General features: G+C 54.1%; 3 protein-coding genes and 1 non-coding gene across 15 annotated transcripts; 2 read left to right on the top strand and 2 right to left on the bottom strand.

Annotated features, from left to right (window-relative positions):
* Positions 1-3,210: 3,210 nt before the first annotated feature.
* On the top strand, positions 3,211-3,325 carry LOC119003392 (U5 spliceosomal RNA). Its single transcript, XR_005069953.1, has one exon. It is a non-coding gene; the product is annotated as a U5 spliceosomal RNA (small nuclear RNA).
* A 3,673-nt stretch (positions 3,326-6,998) lies between these two features.
* On the bottom strand, positions 6,999-12,496 carry BTBD19 (BTB domain containing 19). Of its 5 annotated transcripts, none has more exons than XM_037069607.1 (8): positions 11,728-12,496; positions 10,300-10,612; positions 10,158-10,211; positions 8,845-8,904; positions 8,477-8,749; positions 8,224-8,349; positions 7,941-8,086; positions 6,999-7,624 (listed from the first exon to the last, which is right to left on the bottom strand). In XM_037069607.1, exons 1-7 carry the CDS (start codon positions 11,811-11,813, stop codon positions 7,952-7,954), a joined length of 1,047 nt encoding a protein of 348 aa, XP_036925502.1. In that variant the 5' UTR covers positions 11,814-12,496; the 3' UTR covers positions 6,999-7,624; positions 7,941-7,951. The 5 variants fall into 5 exon arrangements, with proteins under 5 accessions (XP_036925502.1, XP_036925503.1, XP_036925505.1 ...); XM_037069608.1 differs by having other exon boundaries at positions 6,999-8,086; positions 8,477-8,608; positions 8,681-8,749; XM_037069610.1 differs by having other exon boundaries at positions 6,999-8,086; positions 8,477-8,608; positions 8,681-8,749; positions 10,300-10,513.
* Positions 12,497-12,918: 422 nt separating this feature from the next.
* DYNLT4 (dynein light chain Tctex-type 4) lies at positions 12,919-14,634 on the top strand. Of its 8 annotated transcripts, none has more exons than XM_037069615.1 (3): positions 12,919-13,029; positions 13,771-13,842; positions 13,947-14,634. In XM_037069615.1, exon 3 carries the CDS (start codon positions 13,958-13,960, stop codon positions 14,615-14,617), a length of 660 nt encoding a protein of 219 aa, XP_036925510.1. In that variant the 5' UTR covers positions 12,919-13,029; positions 13,771-13,842; positions 13,947-13,957; the 3' UTR covers positions 14,618-14,634. The 8 variants fall into 8 exon arrangements, with proteins under 8 accessions (XP_036925510.1, XP_036925513.1, XP_036925512.1 ...); XM_037069618.1 differs by lacking the exon at positions 12,919-13,029 and adding an exon at positions 13,080-13,407 and having other exon boundaries at positions 13,951-14,634; XM_037069617.1 differs by lacking the exon at positions 12,919-13,029 and adding an exon at positions 13,080-13,504 and having other exon boundaries at positions 13,951-14,634.
* Positions 14,630-19,574, bottom strand: PLK3 (polo like kinase 3). The gene is made up of 15 exons (XM_037069605.1): positions 19,241-19,574; positions 18,986-19,093; positions 18,775-18,891; positions 18,489-18,618; positions 18,311-18,398; positions 17,436-17,531; positions 17,149-17,347; positions 16,921-17,047; positions 16,636-16,727; positions 16,306-16,399; positions 16,086-16,169; positions 15,833-15,995; positions 15,541-15,670; positions 15,267-15,380; positions 14,630-15,159 (listed from the first exon to the last, which is right to left on the bottom strand). Exons 1-15 carry the CDS (start codon positions 19,448-19,450, stop codon positions 14,968-14,970), a joined length of 1,944 nt encoding a protein of 647 aa, XP_036925500.1. The 5' UTR covers positions 19,451-19,574; the 3' UTR covers positions 14,630-14,967.
* Positions 19,575-21,064: the final 1,490 nt, after the last annotated feature.

Genomic DNA, 21,064 nt, shown 5'->3' with positions numbered 1-21,064 from the left:
AAACATGTTGTTATGTACTGAGTAGTGGTCTGGGTGAAATGCTTAGCACACAAAGTGATACAAATGTTTTCATTGTCAAAACCAACCACGTGGCTTTCAGAGCCATCCTAACCCAGCCTGGCACACTTCACGACTCCCAGCCCACCTTCCTGTTTCGGTAGCATGGGGGATGGGGTGGAGGAGCACAGCCATAAACAACAGCTGGGACCTGAAAAGGAAGATCGGGCAAGTGGCCAGCTGCCAGAGTGCAGACGGCAGGGCCGGGGATGCTTTAGGAGTTTCGTGCCCAGACCAACCTCCAAGGCAGAGGCCTCTGCGAGTCAGCAGCCAGCCAGGTGCCCCAGAGATGTCTCTGGCCAGAGACCCAGGGGGCTGGTGGGGTGGGGGCAGGGGGAGAACTTCAGAATTGTGTTAGCAACCAGTGAGCCACAGCGTTTGAGCTGTTTGTTCTGGGAAGGTTGAACAACCACGCTGCAAAGGTATGGAAGACTCTGGCCACACCCCTGCTATCCCGTGGGGAGGGGGTGGTTATTGCCGCTCCCCAACTGTTCCAGGGCTCAGTTTCAACTGATGCTTCCGCACACCCTGGGTTCCAGCCACCCTGAGAGCTCTGCCTTCTCACACCTCACCCACCACACCAAAGGCCAGATCATCATGTTCTGAACAAAAGTGAAAAAATAACTAAATAAGCCTAATGCAGCTGAATCAACACTAAAATACCTAAAAAGACTAAGCGAAGTGAGTAGTTGGCTTGGAACCTCGAGTACAGAGTGCATCCAACACGTCCAAGGGACAGAAGCTGCTGGATTTGGGTCCAGTAGTGTTCGGGCCACTAGCAGAGCCCAGCAGGCTGGCACCGTGCGAAGGCCGTTGGCCCATGGCGCCACTCACGGACTGAGTGACCCGGAAAACTCGACGGACCTGAGCTTCAGCGTCCTCCTCTGTGAAATGGGAATATTAGAGATTGTTGTGTATCTTTCAGGATTTTAAATGAAATCCTTTTTCATTTTGTTTATTTATTTTTACAGAGAAAGGAAGGGAGGGAGAAAGAGGGAGAGAAACATTGATGTGTGAGAGATACATTGACCAGGTTGCCTCCCTCAAGCCGCCAACTGGGGACCTGGCCCACAACCCAGGCATGGGCCCTGACTGGGAATCAAACCCTTGACCTTTCGCTTTACAGCTCAGCATTCTATCCACAGAGCCACACCAGCAGGGGATGAAATCCTTTATGTAAGAAATGACCTGGCATCTCAGAAGTGCTCTCTACTTTTTTATTATTTTTTAAAATATTTTATTTATTTATTTATCTTTAGAGGGGAAGGAGAGAGGGAGAGAAACATCAATGTATGGTTGCCTTTTGTGCATCCCCTGCTGGGAGTTGGCCTGCAGGGAACCTGCCTGCAACCCAGGCATTTGCCCTGACTGGGAATCGAACCACGATCCTCTGGTTCGCAGGCCCGCGCTCAATCCACTGAGCTACACCAGCCAGGGTCTACTTTTTTAAAAAGATCTTTTTTTTAGAGAGAGAGATAAGGGAAAGGGAGGGAGAGAAAATTGATAGGTTGTCTCTTAACATGCCTGGCCCGAAACCCAGGCATGTACCCTGACTGGGACTAGAACCAGTGACCTTTCAATTCATGGATGGGTGCTCAATCCACTGAGCCACACCAGCCAGGGCACAAAAAAGTATTTTTCTAAAGATTTTAAAAAATTTAATCCTCACCTGAGGATACATTTATTGGTTTCAGAGAGAGAGAGAGAAAATACCAATCAATCAGTTGCCTCCAGAATGCACACCAACCAACATGCACCAATTGGGGTGGAACCCTAGGTATGTGCCCTGACCAGGAATCAAACCCATGACCTTTGGTACATGGGAAGACGCTCTAACCAGCTGAGCCAAACTTGCCAGGGCAGTGCTATTTTTGTAGTTTATATAGATGTTAACTTTGTTGAAAGATTTTTTGCTCTGATTGCATGCTTAGCAGGGAAACCCTGAAACAGGATGAAGGGTGTGTCCTGGTATGGCAGCAGCTGAAGGGATTCCAGCCACTTGGAGCTCAACTGCCCCAGGAATGGTCAGTTCTGGGGCACTGACCACGGCCAGTCTCCGGAACAAGTCCCACTGCCTTCAAGGCGGCACACCCTGTGTGGCACCTGGTGGGACTCAGCCCTCCGACTTCCACACCTTCTCACCCCTGCCCATCACTAACCAGATAAAATCCAAGCGGAGGCCCAACTCCACTTGGCCTCTGCTGTCACCCCATCTTTCTCTGTGACAGAGCCCTGCCAGACACGCCACACTGTACACAAGAATTACTTCCAGTGTTTACCTCCCGTAATTTCTCTTCTGCTATTCTCTGCTAACACTGTTTCACCTCCCCTAGACTGAACTGTCCTTCAGGATAAACTGGGTGCTGCCCTGGCTGGTGTGGCTCAGGAGACTGAGTGGTGCCCTGTGAGTCAAATGGCTGCCGGTTCAATTCCCAGGAAGGGCACATGCCTAGGCTGTGGGCCAGGTCCCAGGCTGGGGTGTTTGGGATGTGTGAGAGGCAACTAACTGATGTACCTCTTACACACTGATGTTTTTCTCCCTCCCGTCCCCTCTCTCTAGAATTAAACAAATAAAACCATTTTATTAAAAAAAAAAAAAAAAGATAATGCCACCCCCTTGGGGGCGGGGTGATATGCCGCCTACGTGATCCCTCCATCCCTGATTGGCTATGCAGGACAGTCTCTGCTTCTGTCCCTAAAACTGTGGAGCGCTTGTGGGTATGGAACAACAGGACTAAACATCGAAGATTGGGACTTAACCCCACCCTCCCAAGGTACCCGGCCCCCTGCATTGACGAAAAAGCCCTTCCTCTCCAGGCAAACCGGGCACGGGTTCCCGGGTGGACGGGCAGACAAGAGAGGAAGACCTGTAGCCCCAGAGTCCCCACGGCGCCGCCCCGCGGGGGCAGCTGGTATCACAGACCACCCGAGCTGCCTGCGATTTGAATACCCGTGGTGCACCTCGGAAACAGTTCACGGCACTCGAGTTCCAGCCCCACGGAAATCTGTCCACTGTTGCAGGGGACGCTGCCTGTTAGAAACGTGTGGTCCGTACAGACGGGAGGCAGGGAGCGCGCACCGTACAGGCACTAACAACCGTAAGTGTTCTGGGGTTGGCTTGCTCTGGCAGGTTCCGAGCTGAAACAGGAAGGCATACTCTGGTTTCTCTTCAAATCGTATAAATCTTTCGCCTTTTACTAAAGATTTCCGTGGAGAGGAACAAATCCGAGTTTTCAAATAATTTTTGAGGCCTTGCATTTTGCAGGGCTAATCTTTACTGGTTGAAAGGTAGACTTTACACTTAAGTAAACTGTTTACATGGCCTGTTGTGTTAATAGTTGTTACTTCCTGGCTTTAGAGAAGGGTAGTAGGGAAACGCAGGCAGGAGTTTTCTGTTCAATATACACCTGTCTCATAGGGGAAGACACTCTCTTTTCTCATGCTATCTTGCCCCTTGTCTCTTCCCAGTGGTCTGGGCTAAGCTCTTGCTTACCGGTTAAAGAGTGGTTGCACTTACAGTCCTAACATTACACTTGGCCCATTGGAGGTGACTGGAGGCTGATGTGGCCCCCAGTGAAAATGAGTCTGATACCATGATCTACACCAATTCAGAAAGAGCTGGTGACCTCTCAGTTGTGCAGTTGTGCAGGAATCTGCAGGTCCTGCAGGTCCCACTGACTCCCGCGTTTTCTACTTCATGCATTTTACCTCCCCCACTACCATCACCCTCCTCAGAATGAGAGCTGTTTCGGCAGATTCCCTACACTGTTCTCCTTAGACTGTTCCCCATCCCACTCTCCCGCTTTGTCCCTCCCAATCCTCTGCCAAATTATTTTTTAAAACGTTTTTACTTATCTACATATTTTTATACTTGTTTTTTTTTTTTCAAGATTCATTTATTTCAGAGAGAGGGAGAGAAACATTGATGTGAGAAAAAAGAAAACGTGGATCTGTCGGGGTCACAGACTGGGGTCGCAGAGCACAGCCAGATTCATTTTAAAGTGCAAATCCGGCCTTGGCTGGTGTAATTTAGCAGACTGAGCACTGGCCTGTGAGCTGAAAAGTCACCAGTTCAATTCCCAGTCAGGTCACATGCCTGGGTTGCAGACCAGGTCTCCAGTTGGGGGGTTATAAGTGGCAACCCATCGATGTATCTCTTACACATTGATGTTTCTCACCCTCTCTTTCTCCCTGCTTTCCCCTCTAAAAGTAAATGGAATCTCTTATTTTAAAGATTGGCACCTTGGCATATTGAATATTTTAAACTAAAGGTATTTGAGAAAACAGGAAAATCACATTGACCTCCCCACCCCACCCCACCCCACCCCACCCAGGAGACACAGAGATATAATCAGATCACTGGAGAGGAATAGGAAGGGGCCTTAGGAGGAGTTTGCTGAGGCAATGGTAAACAGTCTAGGACAGGATTGGCTGAGAAGCTGAATGCTTTCAGAGTGCATGGAAAAAAGGAGGGCAGAGGCTGGCTGGCTGGCTTCCTGGCTCCCTGGTCCCCTGGCCCCATGGCCCTCTGGCTCTCTCCCTCCAGGATGCCTGGGTGATCGTGCTGCAGCTGCCTGTTTCCCATTGGGTGGTATTTTAGAGGACAAGAAACCCGGGGCACAGCCTAGGTTTGGGCTGCCTGGCAGAGTGGCAGGGTTATTCTTCCTTGGGTGTTCTAGAAGGGACAAGCTCCGAGGCAGAAGCCTGCCATTCTTCCAGAATTGTATAGCTTTTGTATCTTATGTTGTTTTAGTTTTTAAACTAACCCTATAGAAATAAGATAATTAAAACTTACTGGGGGAAATGATAGAACTTAGGTGTTAAAAAGTTTAGCCTTAATTGACAGGCTTAAGTGATTAAAGTTGTAACCAGAGAGTGAAAGAGTTTCACCCTGGCTGGTGTGGCTCAGTGGACTGAGTGAACCTAAGGGTTCCCGGGTTGATTCCCAGTTGGGGGACACGCCTGGATTGTGGGCCAGGTCCCTGGTTGGGGTTGTACAAGAGGCAACCTATTGATATATCTCACACATCAATGTTTAAAGAAAAAAAAACATAAATAAAATCTTTAAAAGATTTTTTTAAACATAAAAAAGTTAAAGAGTTTAGTGTTAATCAATAGGTTTAAGTAACTAATGTATGTGGAAAGCTGTTATCCAAAACTGTGAAGCTTTTGAATAAAGACTCTTTTCCTTTATCACCAAAACTTTGCTTCTGGAATTTTGCTTAGAGGGCATCTGCGGGCAGCAGGACCCCACTTGCTGTTTGGGCACATCCTCACCGTACTCCCTTCTCCCTAACAACGGGTCGTGAGATCCTCAGGTGAGAGGAACTGTCCCCACACCAGGAGGGAAGGCATCATCCTGATCTCCAAAGACAAAGGGACCCCAAAAGGAACCCTAACCAGTTACACTCACCTCATACTCTTTGACCTGTCATATTTCTCTGCAACCGTCCACTCTTCACCAAACCTAGCACAAAAATACTCACGTTTAACCTTTTCTTCCAGTCTTCAGTCCCCATGCCATGTAAAAACTTTAGTAAATGTATACGCTTTTTCTCCCATTAATGTCCTTGTCTGTTTAATTTCAGATCCACCCAGGGACCTGAAAAGGAGCAAAGAAAACTTTTTTCCTCTCCAACACTACCTTTTCTTTTAGCAAATGGGATTGTGGGTAGAAAGGGGGCAGCATAATAAATCTAACTGAAACTAACTTCACAGGGTGATCTGATCATAAAACCCTAACTGGCTAGGTCTGGGGCGGGTATCCACACCCCAGGCCTATTGACTTCTTTAGTAAAAGGCTTATCTTTTCCTTGAGCAAGCCCTGTCCCTGTTTCTGTGCCCTTTTAACTCTTTAGAGAATAAAATAGCATTTCAATAAGGAAAAAAGTCATAAACGAACACTTACAGAGCACTGTTTAAGGCACTGAGGAAGCAGAAATGAATAAGGCCCCACTCCAGGGATCTTTCTCAGGGAGATTCAGACCCCCGAGGAAGACGAAGTTCGAAATGAATGAGAGCTGTAGTGCAGGGAGCCTTCAATCACCAGAAGAGCAAATCCAGAGCCAGAGGACTAGTGCCTTCAGGACCAATGAACTCATGAAAGAAATGCTGCTATTTATTTGCAGCCACTAGTAAATTTTCAGCACCCTGAAAGTGAAATAGATTATATTTTGTCTTGAGGGCAATGGGGACATTGAGGGACTTAATAAAGGGAGGAAGGCTGACAATCTCAGCTAAGTCTAGCAACAGTGTGAGAAATGGTTGGGGAATGAGGGGTGAGCGCTGGAATGAAGGCGGAAAGACTAATTAGAACCTTGCAGTAATTTCTGCCACAGATAGTATTGACAGAACTGGGGCTGGAAGAGGTGAACTGGCTGTAAAAAATCTTGTAAAGGCCCTGGCTGGTGTAGTTCAGTGGATTGAGCACAGGCCTGCGAACCAGATGATCGTGGTTCAATTCCCAGTCAGGGCACATGCCTGGGTTGCAGGCCAGTTCCCGGCAGGGGACACACCAGAGGCAACCATACATTGATATTTCTCTCTCCTTCCTTTCCCCTCTAAAGATAAATAAATAACATTTTTTTAAGTTTAGTGTGAAAAATTTTTTTTATATTTTATTTATTTATCTTTTAGAGGGGAAGGGAAGGAGAGAGGAAGAGAAACATCAATGTATGGTTGCTTCTCGTGCATCCCCTGCTGGGAACTGGCCCCTGCCGGGAACTGGCCTGCAACCCAGGAATGTGCCCTGACTGGGAATCGAACAGCGATCGTCTGGTTCGCAGGCCCAAGCTCAATCCACTGAGCTACACCAGCCAGGGCTTAGTGTGAAAAAATTTTTTAAAAAAAATCTTGTAGAGGAAAAATAATCTTTCCTCTACTCTGAGTTCTTGGCTGAGATCCTTGTAATAAAAAGTAATTAAAAAATAAAAAACAAATGAGAAAAATAAACAAGTTTATTAGCGTGTATATTTCATGTATACATGGGAGATACCCGGGGAAAAATTAAGAACTCCCTAAGGTGGCCTGAAATGTCCGCTTAAATACCATCCTCAGCTAAAGACCAAAGCAAGAGAAGTGTGGGGCCACCAGGGAAAACACGGTAAACAAGGGTAAGGCTTGTTAGGCAGATTTCAGTGGTGCCTTCTCTCCACCGACGATTCTCTTGAGTTCGTCATCCTTTTCCTGGTACAAAGAGGGAGGGAGGCGACCTTAACGAATGGAGATTTCCTGTATAAATATAAATTTCCCTTACAAAAGGGTAACTTGTACTCTATTTTCAGAGCTTCTTCTGTTTCTCAAAATAGTCATCTTTAAATAATCCTTAGGCCAAAAAACGGCTTGTTTTGGCTTTGGCATATTCGGCTACCCTTCTCAGATGGCAGAAGCCACGGGAAGCAGATGTGAAGAGGAATAAGGCCAGGATGAGATCTAGGTTCCTTGGCTTGGGCACCCACGGAAATGAGCAACACCATGGGGTCAGAACTGGGGAAAGAAGAGGAAGCTCAATTTGGAACTGAGTCTGAGGTTCCGTGGAGCATTTAGAAAGCGATCTCCGGAGGCAGCTCTGAAATGAAAGAAGGGGCTGAGTTAAAAGCTATGAGATGGTTATAACAATACGCGGGACGGGCGAAAGTGCCCCGGAACTGAGTGTTGAGAGCGAGTGAAAACTACTTCGGTATTTAGCGTGGCCAGGAGGTTAGACCTAGACCCAGGCCCACGCCCTCCCCTCCACCTCGGCCCCACCCACACAGCACTGCGCTGGGCGGGCAACGTCCTTCCCGCGCCTCGCTCGCCGAGCATGCTGGGAGCGGAAGCCAGCTCCGAGGCCAGAGCATGTTGGGAGATGTAGTTTGAGACAGGCCCAGAGTTCTTCGCAAGACCTGGTCTTTGGTCACTTAAAGGGCAGGTCCAGAAAGCGATGATGTTCCCGGGGCAGGGTGCCCCTCCGGCGGCGGCACGAGGCACCCCGGGCCGCATTCCCTCTCCGCATAGCGTGGCATTTCCACGCTTCCACGATCTGCTCCACCTGAAAGGGAAAGCCGGTCACCATGGAGTCCCCCAGTGCCCCCACCCCCCTCATCCCGCAACCGTGGGCGGCCCTCCCTCGCGCGCCTTTCCCCCATGCTGCTGAGTAGATCTGAGCCTGGATCCTGGCGTCCGCACCGGGATGAGTGGCTCCTGCCGGTTTTGCTCTTCCAGGGCGCTCAGCTCCGCCGGGGCCAGGAGGGCCAGTCTCAATTCCCGCACAATCGGGGCCGCTACTTCGGCCATGGGCCTCTCCAGCACCGCCTGTGAACACCAGCCCTGAGCCTGGGCAAACGGGGGCACCTGGCCTGCTGCCCGTCGCCCACTCCCCGGGTTCCTGCGGCCCGATCCTTCAGCACTCTCAGCCCGAATTCCCCTTCGCCCCTCTCACCGCGCCCACGCGCGCCCAGCTCCGGGCCGCCAGGATGAGGTCAGCCTCGTCCACGCAAAGCTTGTCGCTGCACAGCAGGGGCAGCAACGCGGACGCCGACAGCTCCAGAAAGCCACGAGTCTGAAGCGCCTCCTGTGGGTCTGAGAATTGGTCAAGGAGGAATGAGGTGTGTGGGATTGTGAGTACCAAAATGAGGAGCTGTACCTGGCTGTGGGCCTCTATGAAGGCTATGCAATGCTCCTGCAATGGTCCCAGGCCAAAGGTTACAGCCACCTGGAGCAAAATGAGGGAGATCAAGTTAGACATGAGAGGCCATGTTGCCCAGCCCTGCACACTGGGGACTACCTGCCTGGTCCAGTAACACCCACCTGCAGGGCCTCGCAAACCAACTCCACATCCAGCACCTTAACCACAAACTCCAGGCATATCTGGGAACAGAAATGATTCTGAGTTGTGCTGAGGTATCCTTATTCTCAGACCCCAACTCCACCCCAGAGGCAGTGAGCAGGCTTGGAGCAGTTGGCCACCTAGGCTCCTAGCAGTCCCAGGCCCATAGGCTCCCAGGCCAGGGAGACAGGGAATCAGTCACCAGACCCTCAGTCTTGGCAAGCCAAGTGTGGCAGCCTACCTTCTACCACACTCACCACTAATCAAACTAAATAAGAGCCATGCAAAAATTCCACTTTCCCTTTCACTCGGGACACTAACCTTCTTCTCCTGGTCCCCTCTCCTGACTTAAAGACACTGGAAAACACAACTAGAAACTTGAGTTTCATCCATGACGGTTTCCTCTCATCCTCACACCCAGAGAAGCACTGGGCCATGCCAGTTACACTTCCCTCAAAGCTATGAAGCACTTCGCTGGGCTTCCACTGCCACCCCCATTCCTACAGGACTGGTAGATCTTTCCCATCTCTCCCAGTCCCCTGTCCCCTTAGCGTCCAAATCCTCACTCCCTTAATGGGAACTTCCAGTGAATCTCCACTACCCTCTGGGTAGAAGAAGTCCAAATTTTGAAGGTCCTGCATGAACCAGCCCCTGGCACCCTCTCCAATCTCATTGCTACCTTGCCTCCTCTCACACTCTTAGTCCAGCCACACTAAAAGTCTCACCAGCTCCTTTTGTGCCTCTGTGCCTAGAATGCCATCTTTCCACTTCCCCTCTGAACAAACTCCTACCCATTCTACCTGACCCAACACAAATGTTTCATTCTCCAGGAAGTCTTGGTCTCCTCTCTCCCTGGTGGTGAGACTAGAGAGAGAGAGACCCTCTGTACAGTCCCAGCACCATTTACCCTCATCTGTCACACTTCTTATGTCACTGGGTTAAGGAAGGTCAATCTGGAGACTAAAGACACCATGTAGCCCGGTGCCCTGCACAGGAGAGTTTTCCTGTGTCTATCTCTCGTGAAGAATGAGGATCAAGGCTGACTTATCTTGGTATCTACAGCACCAGCCATAAACATACCATATGCCCCCACAGCACACACAAGCCTACATGTATCCTTTTGCACACAGGCACACACAAATGCCTATTTACACAGAGAGATATCTGTACTTCTCCTTGGATTGATACATGTTCTTCTCCAGGACAGAATGAGTGTAAGGCAGGGTATGAACTGAGCCCATAAAAGGCAAGGGAAATGGAGGAACTGAGGCAGGGGCCTGCCACACAAACCCACCTCTCTCAGTTCTTCCAGCCCATACTCCACAGCTGCCGTCAGCACTTCCAGCACCTGCAAAGTGGGTGGTTGGCGTGGGAGTTTTCCCCGCCCCTCCGCCCACCCCTCCCTCTCACATTCCTGTGAACCCCAATGGGCTTACAGAATGGCGGTGCAGCTTGACAGCGTTGGTGTACAAGAACTCCAGCACTGCCAGGAAGGCCTCAGCTGGTACAGTGCTTAGCACCACGGGGCTAGGCACCCCAGGACCAGGCTCTGGGCCCAGAAGTCGTTGGAAAAAATTGCATCTACAGGCCAACAAGCATCGGTGGGCAAACACCTCCTGCCGTTCTTGGCCGACCACAAAGCGAACATCACTGTGGGAGAGAAGGGCAGAGAGCCAGGGAGAAGAGGCCGGAGTCCAGGGTGCAACTCTGCGCTTTGCATTTGCCCATTCCAGGCCTTTGTTTCCTTGTCTGTCATATAAGAGACGAGGCTTAGTCCTTCCCGCCAAAGGTCGGGGACACGCAAGCCTAGGTTCTAGTCCCAGTTCCATTCTATAGTACCAAGAGCAAGTGACTTTCTACCTTTGAATCTCAGGTCTCTCCCCCATGAAACTGGGTGGTAATCCCAAACCCATAAGTCTTGGAGGAAGTGGCTATGCTTGATCACTGAGGGAGCACCAAGGCCGATGAAAGATTGATCCCACATGCCCCTCTCCTCCCCAGCCTGAGTCCTGGGGGAGAGTTCTTCTTGGCTCCTCCTCCACAGACTGCAAACTCGGCTTGTTCAGTCCCTCCAGGCAGGAGCGGGTGGGAGGATAAGGGTACCGAGTGCATTGGCTGCGAACAGACGTGGCAGTATTGCACCATCAGGAGGCCAGACCACATTTTCCATCTTCGTGATCACTTCCGGCCCTAGCCTCTAGGCCTCTGATAACACAGTGAGTGGGAGGCGGGAGACGAAGCTTGAGTTTCTGGAGCCTCCTAGTCCCTGAGCCAAGGCCTGGGGTTCCCGCTATTCAGACCAGACTGCCATCCCCGAAGCAGCAGGGGCACGGGAGTCATCAGCCCTGGCAGAGGAGCCCAGCTCTGAGCCAGTGAGGATGGAAAGCTGCATTCCAGTTCTCCCTGCCGGGCCTGTCCCCATACTTTACCCCCGGTTTCAAACACCACTTACATCCTAGGCAGACAGAGAACCCCAGGCACACCCTCGCACCACCCCCATCCCGTCTGAGGCTGGCTTAGTCCCTTAAGTGTTGTTCCTCTTCTGAATCCCCAGTTCCCAGAGCAGGGTCATCTGCTCCTCTGGCTCCCCAGGGCGGGACTCAAATTAGATCTCATCTCTCGGGATCCAGGGGGCAGAGGGCTCTTCTTGGCCAGGAGCCCAAGATCCAAAGAAAGGAAAGCCTTTGCCTGAGGTCACATAGTCACTGGACTACAACCCCCACTGCCCTCAACCTCTGGTTCTTAGGATGTCACAGACTCTGAGTTCAGCAAGGTCAAGTCCTAGTTCCCCGCCTCTTCTGTACCCAGGCTTCCTCAATCATGGGGCCAGCTATCGAAAACCCAGTCAGCGCCAACCCCCTCACCTGTATAGGCGGTTGTTGATGAGGCTTCGGAGTGCTGTGGAAAAGGGCTCAGCCTCCCCATGCACAACCAGTCCTGGGGTCTCCATGGATGGGGTGGGGCAGGGGAGTAGGTGGGTGGAGTCGCCTAATAGGCCTGTGGTCGTTGGTATGTGGCAGGAGGCAGATGAGAAGGAGCAGGAGGCCAGTAAGGCCAGGCCTTATGGCTGCCAAGGAGACTGGAAAGGCCTGAGAGGGAGGGGCAGGAGCTTGGGAGGCCTATCTGTTATGAAGCTGTTTAGGGATGAGGCAGGAGACTCCCAGGTTCCTGAAGAAGGCATTAGAGGCTGATGGAGGAGATCAGGGGCTGGGCTTGGGAATGGGGCCTCGGGGAGGGGACCGAGAAAGGCTGAGGTGGGGCTGACTAGACAGGGAGGAGAGGCTAGCTGCAAATGAGGCCCCAGCTGGGAGCCTGCCCAGGCACCACTAGGGTGGGAAGCCTGTGGGTTTCCAAGGAAACTGGAGCCAGGCCTGAGGAGGCCACGCCCAACTCCCACAAGCCTAGGGAAAACTCCGGACCTCGGAAGGGGCCTAAGCAGAGTTGGGGGGTTTTAGTACCCTGGCCCTTGCCTCTCCTAGGCTCAGAGTTCAAACTCCCTGCTCCTTCCACCCACATGCACACAGGGGTAGGATCAGGTTAGCCAGGTCTGGAAAAACCCTCTCCACAAGGGAGGGAACCAGGAAAGGAGTGCTCATCCAGCAACCCGTGACAACTTCACAACACAGGCGAGAGGCCCTTGCCCAGGGAAAGCCCTGGGCAGTTTTCAGGGCCCAGACAGGCCTCATTTGGGAGGGGACAGTCCTGTGTCTCCCAGAGAGGGGTCAGGTGAGGAGGTGTCATGCTCTGACAAAGGAGTCATGGCCACTGGCATTCCCGAAATGCAACACAAGAGGTGGCAAGCTGTGGACAAGCCCCTGAGTTCTTGGGTCAGCAGGAGTCAGGAGCCCGGAAGCCTGGTTGTACAGCGAAGCCCCTCCACCCCGCCCTCCCCGGTGCTAGGGGAGCCTTGAGTTCAGGAAATCAGCCAAGCTCCACCCTAGCCGTGCCGGGAGCGGAAATGTTTGTTCTTGTTTAGACTGAAGGAGAGCCGATGGAGTCATGGAGAGTCCCCATGTGCTTCTTCCTGTGGGCCCAGATCCTGATTCCTGAGCAGCTGCCCCCTGGGCCTCAACGTCTCCCCATCTCTCAGGCCTCGCACTTACACGCAAGAGTGAAGAGCCCTTCTTCTCATGGGGAGAAATGGACAGTGGCTTAAAAACCCTGGGGTAGGGACACCTTTCTGATCAGAGCCCGCTCTATGTCACTCCCTCAGTTGTCCTTGTCATGGTAGACTGTTCCTGGGCTCCAAGCCTCTGTTGTCCCCTTTCCCCTGATGACTCAGGCACCCCATACTCAGCACGTGCTCCCAGTAGTAACACTCCCAGGTTAAGCCAGAGCCAGGACCAAGGGAGGGGACTAGGGAGGGAGAAGTGCTTGCCTGGCAACCCACGGCAACTCCACAACACAGGCCAGGGGCCCTTATTCTCCCACCTGCCAGTCAGGCCAGCCAGGCTGCGAAAGCAGGAGGCCAAAGGCTGCAGGTGACTCAGAGTGCCTGCGGGAGTTTCGGGAAGAAGGCAGCCATCCCAGGACTGATTCTGGAGGTAGGGCCAGAGGCCAAGTGCAGAGGGTGGAAGGAGCTTCCTGAGTCATCTGCCTCCAGCCTCCTCCATCTATGGGGAGAAATTTCTGTCCACCAATGTAAGCACAGGTAGGGGTATAAGGTGCTGGCATTCAGTACCCACAGGGCAAGAAGGACCTGTGGGGTTGGAGTTGGGTCTGCCTGTCCCTCCTCTGGTTAGCTGAAGCACAAGGCAGTCTACCCTTCTGCTGGCAGTCAGGTAGAAGGGAGAAAAGGAGCTTAGACTAACCTCTAGTGCCCAGGGGAAGGTGGAGCTCAGGGTGCAGGGACTAGCCCAAGATGATAGTCTAAGCAGCATCTCTTCCCTTGCTTGTATCCCGAACAGCCCTTAACCCCCTAAGCACCTGGGACTCCACTCAGCCCCGAACTGTTTGATTTAACCATCTCAAAAACACAGGTAAGAAGGGGTTAGTGGGTAAAAACTCTTATTACTGAGTAAGTAACTGGGTGATACTCAAAGATGGCAAGTGAAAGCCATCCAATCCAAGTGTGGGTCCTTAGCCAGCAGGTTGATGGCTAGCCCGCCTATGCCCCCGGGACGCCAGGAGGAGGAGACAGCCAAAGACATCGGGTTGAAACTGTCATTGGCGCGGGCTCCAGGCCACATGCCCAGCATTGATGAGGCCCGACCAGCAGGTATGGGCCCAGCCTCCCGCCGTGGCTCCGTGTTCGGTCTGGCCGCCTCCTTTTCCCGCCGCAACTCGCTGGCTGGACCAGGCATGGGTCCTGGGGGTCGACGACCATCCTTGGGCCCAGTGCCTCCTTTAGGCTCAAGGGCCAGCTTCTTAGGGTTGCCCCTGGCACTTCCCCGGAGGATGGCACCCTCATACCGCACTGAGCCAGCGCCTGGAGAGCGCTGGGAGGCCACTCGAGCACAACGTGCCCTGGAGGAAGTGCTGGCCGCGGGACTGCGAGACACATGCTACTCTGGCACCAAGGGTGGGCTGCTGGCTCGTGAGCTGTGCGAACTGGTGCACATCCGCCTGAGAGAGCTCAGCCCGCCGCGCTACAAGCTGGTGTGCAACATCGTGCTGGGGCAGCACACCGGCCAGGGTGTGCATGTGGTCAGCCGGACGCTCTGGGACGCAGCGCATGATGGCCTGGCCTCCGCCACCTTCACCAACGCCTCACTCTTTGCAGTGGCCACAGTCCACGGGCTCTACCACGAGTGAGGAAGTGTAAAGTTCTGCAAAATGGTTTATTATCCCAGGAGGAGGCCCTCCCAAGGGCACACATCCCAATAAATAAATGTCTACCAATAAATAAAAGTGGTCCATAAATAACGCCCCCTAGCTGGGGGCTAAGGCTCAGGCTTTCTTGGAGAAGGGGTAGGAGGCAGCTGTGACAGGCAGCCTCCAACCCCAGTAAAGCTGGTCCCTGATTCCCTGGGGGATTAGGCCCAGAGCCCCCAGTTTGGCACCAAAGGGACAGGGAGGGCCACAGAGGCAAGGCCCTCTGGTCCTCACAGGCACAGACCTCAGGCCTGAGAGCCTGGGTCACAGCCTGCTCTGCAGACTCAGGCCTAGGCTGAGCAGCGGTCCCGGAGCAGGTGCAGAGTATAGCGGAGCCGCTGCCGAAGGTCAAGGGAACAACCCAGCTGCTGAAGGTGGGATGCGAGGTAAGTACAAGCGCTCCGATTGCGGGCAACAAAAGTCACAAGGAGGGGCTCCCAGCCACTGAGGATTAGCTTGGTGTGGTCTCCATAGAAGTTCACCTGTGCACAGGAAGGTGCCACTGATGAGGGCACAGGCCCCAGGTCCAGTTTCCTCCCCCAATCCTGGGCCTCCCGGGCCATCCCCCAACTCCAGGAGGAGGTCTTACCTGGACAGTGCCATCACTAAACAGCATGAGTAGGGCCTGGTCAGTCTTGACCCACTGCAGTAAAAGTGGGGGGACAGGTACCTCTACTTCTTCCACACTGGGCAGGTCTCCACCCTGGGAGCAGGGACAAGTTACTTGTCTGACATGTGTTAGGCCCCTCCCATTGACGTCGCCCTTGCAGGTTCAGCCTTCAGCTTTGCGCCCCTCCACCAGGGGGAATAGAAAGGGACTAGGGTGTGTTAGTCCTCAGTGTGCCCCGCCCTAGCCCACACACCTTCATGAGGCGCTGCTCCATGTAGGAGGCGAAATACCGCAAGACACCCAACTGAGGCTTCAGGGCGCGAGGCACAGCACCCACAGAGAAGGAGACATGCTTTGCGCTGGTGGGGTTGTAATGCACGGTCCTGGAGGAGAGCAGACGGCGGTCAGAGCGAGCCCTGCATGGATGCCCCTCCCCTGGGAGACCCCCAGTTCCTGAGCCCAGGAGCGCACACTAAGATAAATCCCCATTAGATCCCCATTGGGTACAATGGCCTAGATGCAAGGCACCCCATAACAGCACTTACTTCCTATTGGCCGACAGGGCCATGTGTGTGCCATTGTTGAAGAGCACAGCCACTCGGCGGCTGGACAGCTGATACCCAAAGCCAAACTTGTTTGAGTAGTCAACCCACTTGCTGACCCACACCAGAGGCTCTGGCTGCGCCAGGGGAGCTGGGTTCTGTTCCGCTGCCATAGGAGAGGCAACAGTAAGGACCTATCCCTGGTCTCCCAGCCAAAGAATTCCCACCACTATTCACTACCAGACCCCAGCCTTACCTGGGGGCATGAAGGCCAGGCAGTTTCTCAGGGCACAGAGGGCTGACTCCACCACGGTGGCCACAGTCAGACCTTCTTCAAACCCTAAAGGGAACGGGCTACTCAGAACCAGGCATTAGTCCCCTAGGACCCAGGCCATGTCCTTCTTCCTCTCCTTCCCTCTGGTCCCTGGTCTGAGCCCCAGCAACCTCTAGCACCTCTCATACTCCTGGCTGCTCACCATCTCCGCTACTCGCCAGGGTCCCACGGGGTGAGCTGTCTTCAGGTGCTGTCTCTACCAGGCTGAGGGGAGCTGGACTGGAAGCTGCAGGAGCCTGGAAGGTTGGGCAAGAGAGTGAGACAGGCCCCAACATCCAAATCCTTGAGAGCCCATGGCCCAGCCCTGCCCAGGCACCCAGGGCACCCCAGGTCACCCCCGCCTGGCTAATGAGACACAGCCAATTAGGCTGCCACGGGGCTAGATGCTTCACCAGCCTCTTTTATCTCGAGCTTCCCGCAGCGGCTAGGATGGGGGTGAGTCAGGGAAACACCGCTCACATGAGTACCTCACCTCAGGCCTGGCATCCTGAGGGCCGAGGGACATCCGAGTGAGGCCACTCACCAAACAGGAAACCTCATCCCGCTCCTCGGGTTGGTTTTTACCTGGATCGGGGCAGATATAACCCTCAGAATTCTGCTTCCCGCAGGGAAGATACAGACTGGCAGACGTAAGTGCCTGTGTAACACACGCTCTCGCCGAGGGGTCACAGGCACTTACACCTCCACAAGTTATGTGTATGTAACAAGTCCCGCACCACCACTCTGTACCCTCAAAACCACTACATCCCAAACTCACTTTTGTTCTTCTTCCTGCCAAAGAGGCTCTTGGTAACTTTGACGAACAGAATCCTGGCTGGGTTATGGGGTGTCAGGTCTGGGACTGTCACACAGCTGTTGACAGGGAGCCGGTCGGGGGTGTATCCCTGAGGAGTAGAACCATATGAGCAGAAGAGACCCCCACCAGCCCCGATTCAATCCCCTGGGGATGTGCAAACGGGACTCAGGTGTCTGGTAAACCACAGACCTTGGTAAAGAAGTCATGGCGCAGGATCTGGTCAATTGAGGGGCGGTCCTGGGGCGAGGCTCGAAGGATGGCTGCCAGGAGCTGCCGAGCAGGCAGCGAGAGGCTGGCGGGGAGCGTGTAGTGAACCTGTTTGATGCAGCGGTATGTCTCCTTCAGGTCGACAGTCTCAAAGGGGGGGCTCCCACACAGCAGCGTGTACCTGCGGGGCGGAGAACAGGGCTCAGGAATAAAGGGGAAGGTGTGCCCCACCCACCCACGCATCTGGGTACCGATGACCGGGGACTCACATGACACAGCCCAGGGACCACACATCTGCTTCTGGGCCGTGGCCCTGCCGCTGCAGCACCTCTGGAGCCACATAGTTAGGGGTGCCACAGATGGTCCTGAAGAGAGGTAGGGAGAAGGGGGGTTCAGATCCAGCCCAGCTAGCACCCCCATCCCTGCCCCCACTGTGAGTCCAGACAAAGCAGCTGCCTGTCACCAAAGGCCAGAGAACTCCTGCTTGTCCTGGGACAATGGACGCTGGGGATGGCAGCTGAGTCCCCACCCACCCGCCTGGCCCAGCTGCTCAGCTGCTCTGCAGGACAGGGAGAGGCCCTGGCCCCCAACCCAGACTCCTCCTCCACGAGGGTCCACCACTGATCCCTTCCTCTACTCCCGCCTGCCAGACACCCATACAGGCCGCCACCTCCTATGGTCTGTGCCACATACACACTCCAACACCAGCTGTCGCTCCCCCATAAACACTCATCTGCCACACATGCTATCTGTGTCACTCACACCCAGTCACAGCCACAGCAGGGTCTTCTTACACACAGGGTGTCACGTCCTGCCGTCCTCACACTCTCGGTCTGTCTCACACACACAGTGCTTATGTTACTTCCCCCATCCACACACAAGATCTGTTGTTCGCCTTCATGAACCCTTAGACCCCCACCTGTCTCAAGGGTTCAGACACCCTTAGGACCTGCAGCCTCTCCACCAGTCCCCGTAACCTGAGCTGCCACCTCCATCTTCACACACAAACAGCCCATCATTCCCTCCCCATTATCATATACACGGGCAGACATCACACTTCCCACATACTGTCTGCCAGGCTTGTCATGTGTGTCTCACATGGACTGTGGCCAACCCCCACCCCACCCCCGCCTTAAACACTCACTTCTTCCTACGCTCTGGCGGCTCCAACCGGGCGGCCAGCCCAAAATCCCCCATCTTCAGTTCCATGTTCTCAGTGATAAAGAAATTTCCTGGACCGGGGCAGAGAGGTGCGTCAGACTCCTTCCTCTCTGCACCCCCACCTCCACCCCCACCCCCACATGCGGGCTCAGAAGTCTCACCCAGCTTGAGATCTCGGTGCAAGATGCCTCGCTGGTGCAAGTATTTGAGTCCCGAAAGGATCTGTCTCAGGTAATAGCGCACCTCAGGCTCCAACAGGGTGTGCCGGGCCTTCCAGATGTGGGCGAGAGACTACGGAGAGACACTGTCTCAGTCCCTCATCCGCCCTCCCTGGCCCTCCCGCCCTCCCTGGCCCTCCCACCATCTGGGCTGGACAAAGAAGAGGCAGGATCTCCAGCTTTGGATCTTAAGGCCCCTCTACCCTCACTCCGCATCACCACCCCTCACCTTTCGGCTGCAGAGCTCCAAGAAAATGTATATGTTGTCAGCATCCTCAAAGTGGTGCGAAAAACGCACGATGTGGCGGTGCTGCAGGCCGCGGTGCAGCTCAATCTCATTTAGGATCTGCAATACGGGTTTGGGGTTGTCATCCTTCAAGGGCTCCCACGCCACAGTCCCCCGGCCACCCCTTGTCCGCTGGGCCTGGGCCCGGGCCCACCTTCTCGCGCTGATGCGGCTTGCTGATGCGGCTCTGCGAGATGACTTTGACCGCGTAGGCGCTGCCGGTCTCTGTGTCAGTGGCTTCGTAGCAACGGGCAAAACCCCCCTATGAGGAGGGGGCATCAGGCATGGTGCTCCAAGGGAGGCGGGATCTGGCCCGAAGAGGTCCCAAGCGTCCCCATTGCGCCTGGCGCGGGCAAAGAGGATGGCAAGGGCCCCGCTTCACCCTCGCTAACACCACCCCCCCGCTCACCTTGCCCAACAGGCGGCCTTTGAAGTAGGTGCGGCCGCTGCCTGGGTCCGTGATGAGGCGCCCGGGGTCAGGTGCCGGAGGCCCGGCCAGCGACTCCAGTTCAAGTCCCGGCATGGCACTAGGAGGCGGCCCGGGCCCGGCTGGGGGCGCGGGCGGAGCGTCCGCACGCTGGAAGGGGCGCGGAGACGGGATGCCAGCCGCAGGCTCCATGCGGACTGTGCGTCGCAGCGCGGGCCAGGCTTGTTCTGGGTTCCGCCCGGCGGAGGCCTTGCGTGACGCTGCCTGGATTTGCTACCCTGAGCTCGCGCCTGAGGGATCCGGAGTTTTTATCAATGAACGCCTGCCCCCGCCCCGGCGTCTCGTCACTGAGAGCCCGCCCTCTTCCTGGCGGCGAGTCACCGGGAAGCCACTTCCCTCCCCGTGCCTTACGTCATCAGGAAACTCCTCCTCCCACCCAACCCACCTCGAGCCCCAGCCTTCTGCTCACTCCTTAAACACGCAGCCATACTGCTAGTCATCATGCCGAATCCACCATGCTGTAGGGGCCCTCCGAGGCTCCGTCCCCATCCACCCGCCCTGGTCACTGGGGGACCATTTCTTTTCCAATCCTTTGGGGTTTATGCCGAAGTCCGAGTGGGTTCTTGGCATCTGGGGAGTTTCCCCAGCAACTAGGTGGACCAGCGTTCTAGCCGGGAGAGCAGAGAGGCAAGGGCCGCACTGACTTTCACCCGGGCGCATCACCAACACTCCCCTTTTAAGTGCTTGAGTTCCAGGCCAGAGCCTCTAGGCCCAGCTCGATGCTGCCCTCTTTAGGGCCTGGGAGAAATTGCGCACTTCGGAGTCGAACCAGGATTGCGCAGGGGGCGGGAGGAACTGAGGGGGGCCTGGGGCCGCCCTGCTGAGTTTGAGGGTCAAACAGTGCCTGGCATTCAAGGTTTTTATCTTGAGCCGGGCCACATCTTTCGCTACCCACTTCCACACTCGAGGGGCAGGTCGAGGGTTCCGGCGAGGTCCCCTGTTCCCTTTCCCTGAAAATACCCACTGCCCTGAATCAACAGCCAAGCTAGAAAGTGAATAAGAATTGGATGTTCTCAGACTAGCAATGGACAATTGAGCAAGCGCTCCGGGGCCCATCTGGACCTCTCGAACCCTGGTCCATGCCCACCCTTCCCCCTGCCAGAGACAGACAGAAGTGGGGTCCTAACTCTGAGTGTTTGTCCTAGGCCCGAGGGTCACACGCCTCCTGCTGGCTTTGTTCCGCTCACCTTTCTGCCCTCACTCTATGATACAATCAATTACTAAGCCATTCAGTTCTCAAAGATTTATTGAGAGCACCTACTAAGTGCCTAGCACAGTGTGAATAAGACTGGTCAAGCCCTGGTCCAGCGGACTGAGCACCGGCCCGATTCCGGGTCAGGCCACAAGCCTGAGTTGCCGGCCAGGTCCCCAATAGGGGGCGCGCCAGAGGCAAAAGATGATAATTTCTCTCCCACATAGATGTTTCTCCCTTTCTTCCTCCCTCCATTCCTCAGTCTCTAAAAATAAATAAAATAAAATACTTTTAAAAAGAGTGGCCAAGGCTACAGTCTTCCTTTAATTTACAATCTTCTTGATGGAAATATACAACAGACAAATATATAAATACGGTAATTGTAGGCTGTGAAAAGTGTTACGAAGGAAGTAAACGGAAGAGTAACTAAAGAGCCTACTTGAGAAAGAACAGTCAGGAAAATCAACAAATATGTGTTGAATGCCCAATTCCTATCAGTTTTATTTCCCAAATATCTCTGAAATCTATCTACTTCACTCCGTCTCCCCCCACCC

This window comes from Sturnira hondurensis, unplaced genomic scaffold (assembly GCF_014824575.4).
Source record: "Sturnira hondurensis isolate 20B ecotype Veracruz unplaced genomic scaffold, ASM1482457v3 Scaffold0018725, whole genome shotgun sequence".
NCBI lineage: Eukaryota > Metazoa > Chordata > Mammalia > Chiroptera > Phyllostomidae > Sturnira > Sturnira hondurensis.
This window is presented reverse-complemented; position numbering and strand designations above follow the sequence as displayed.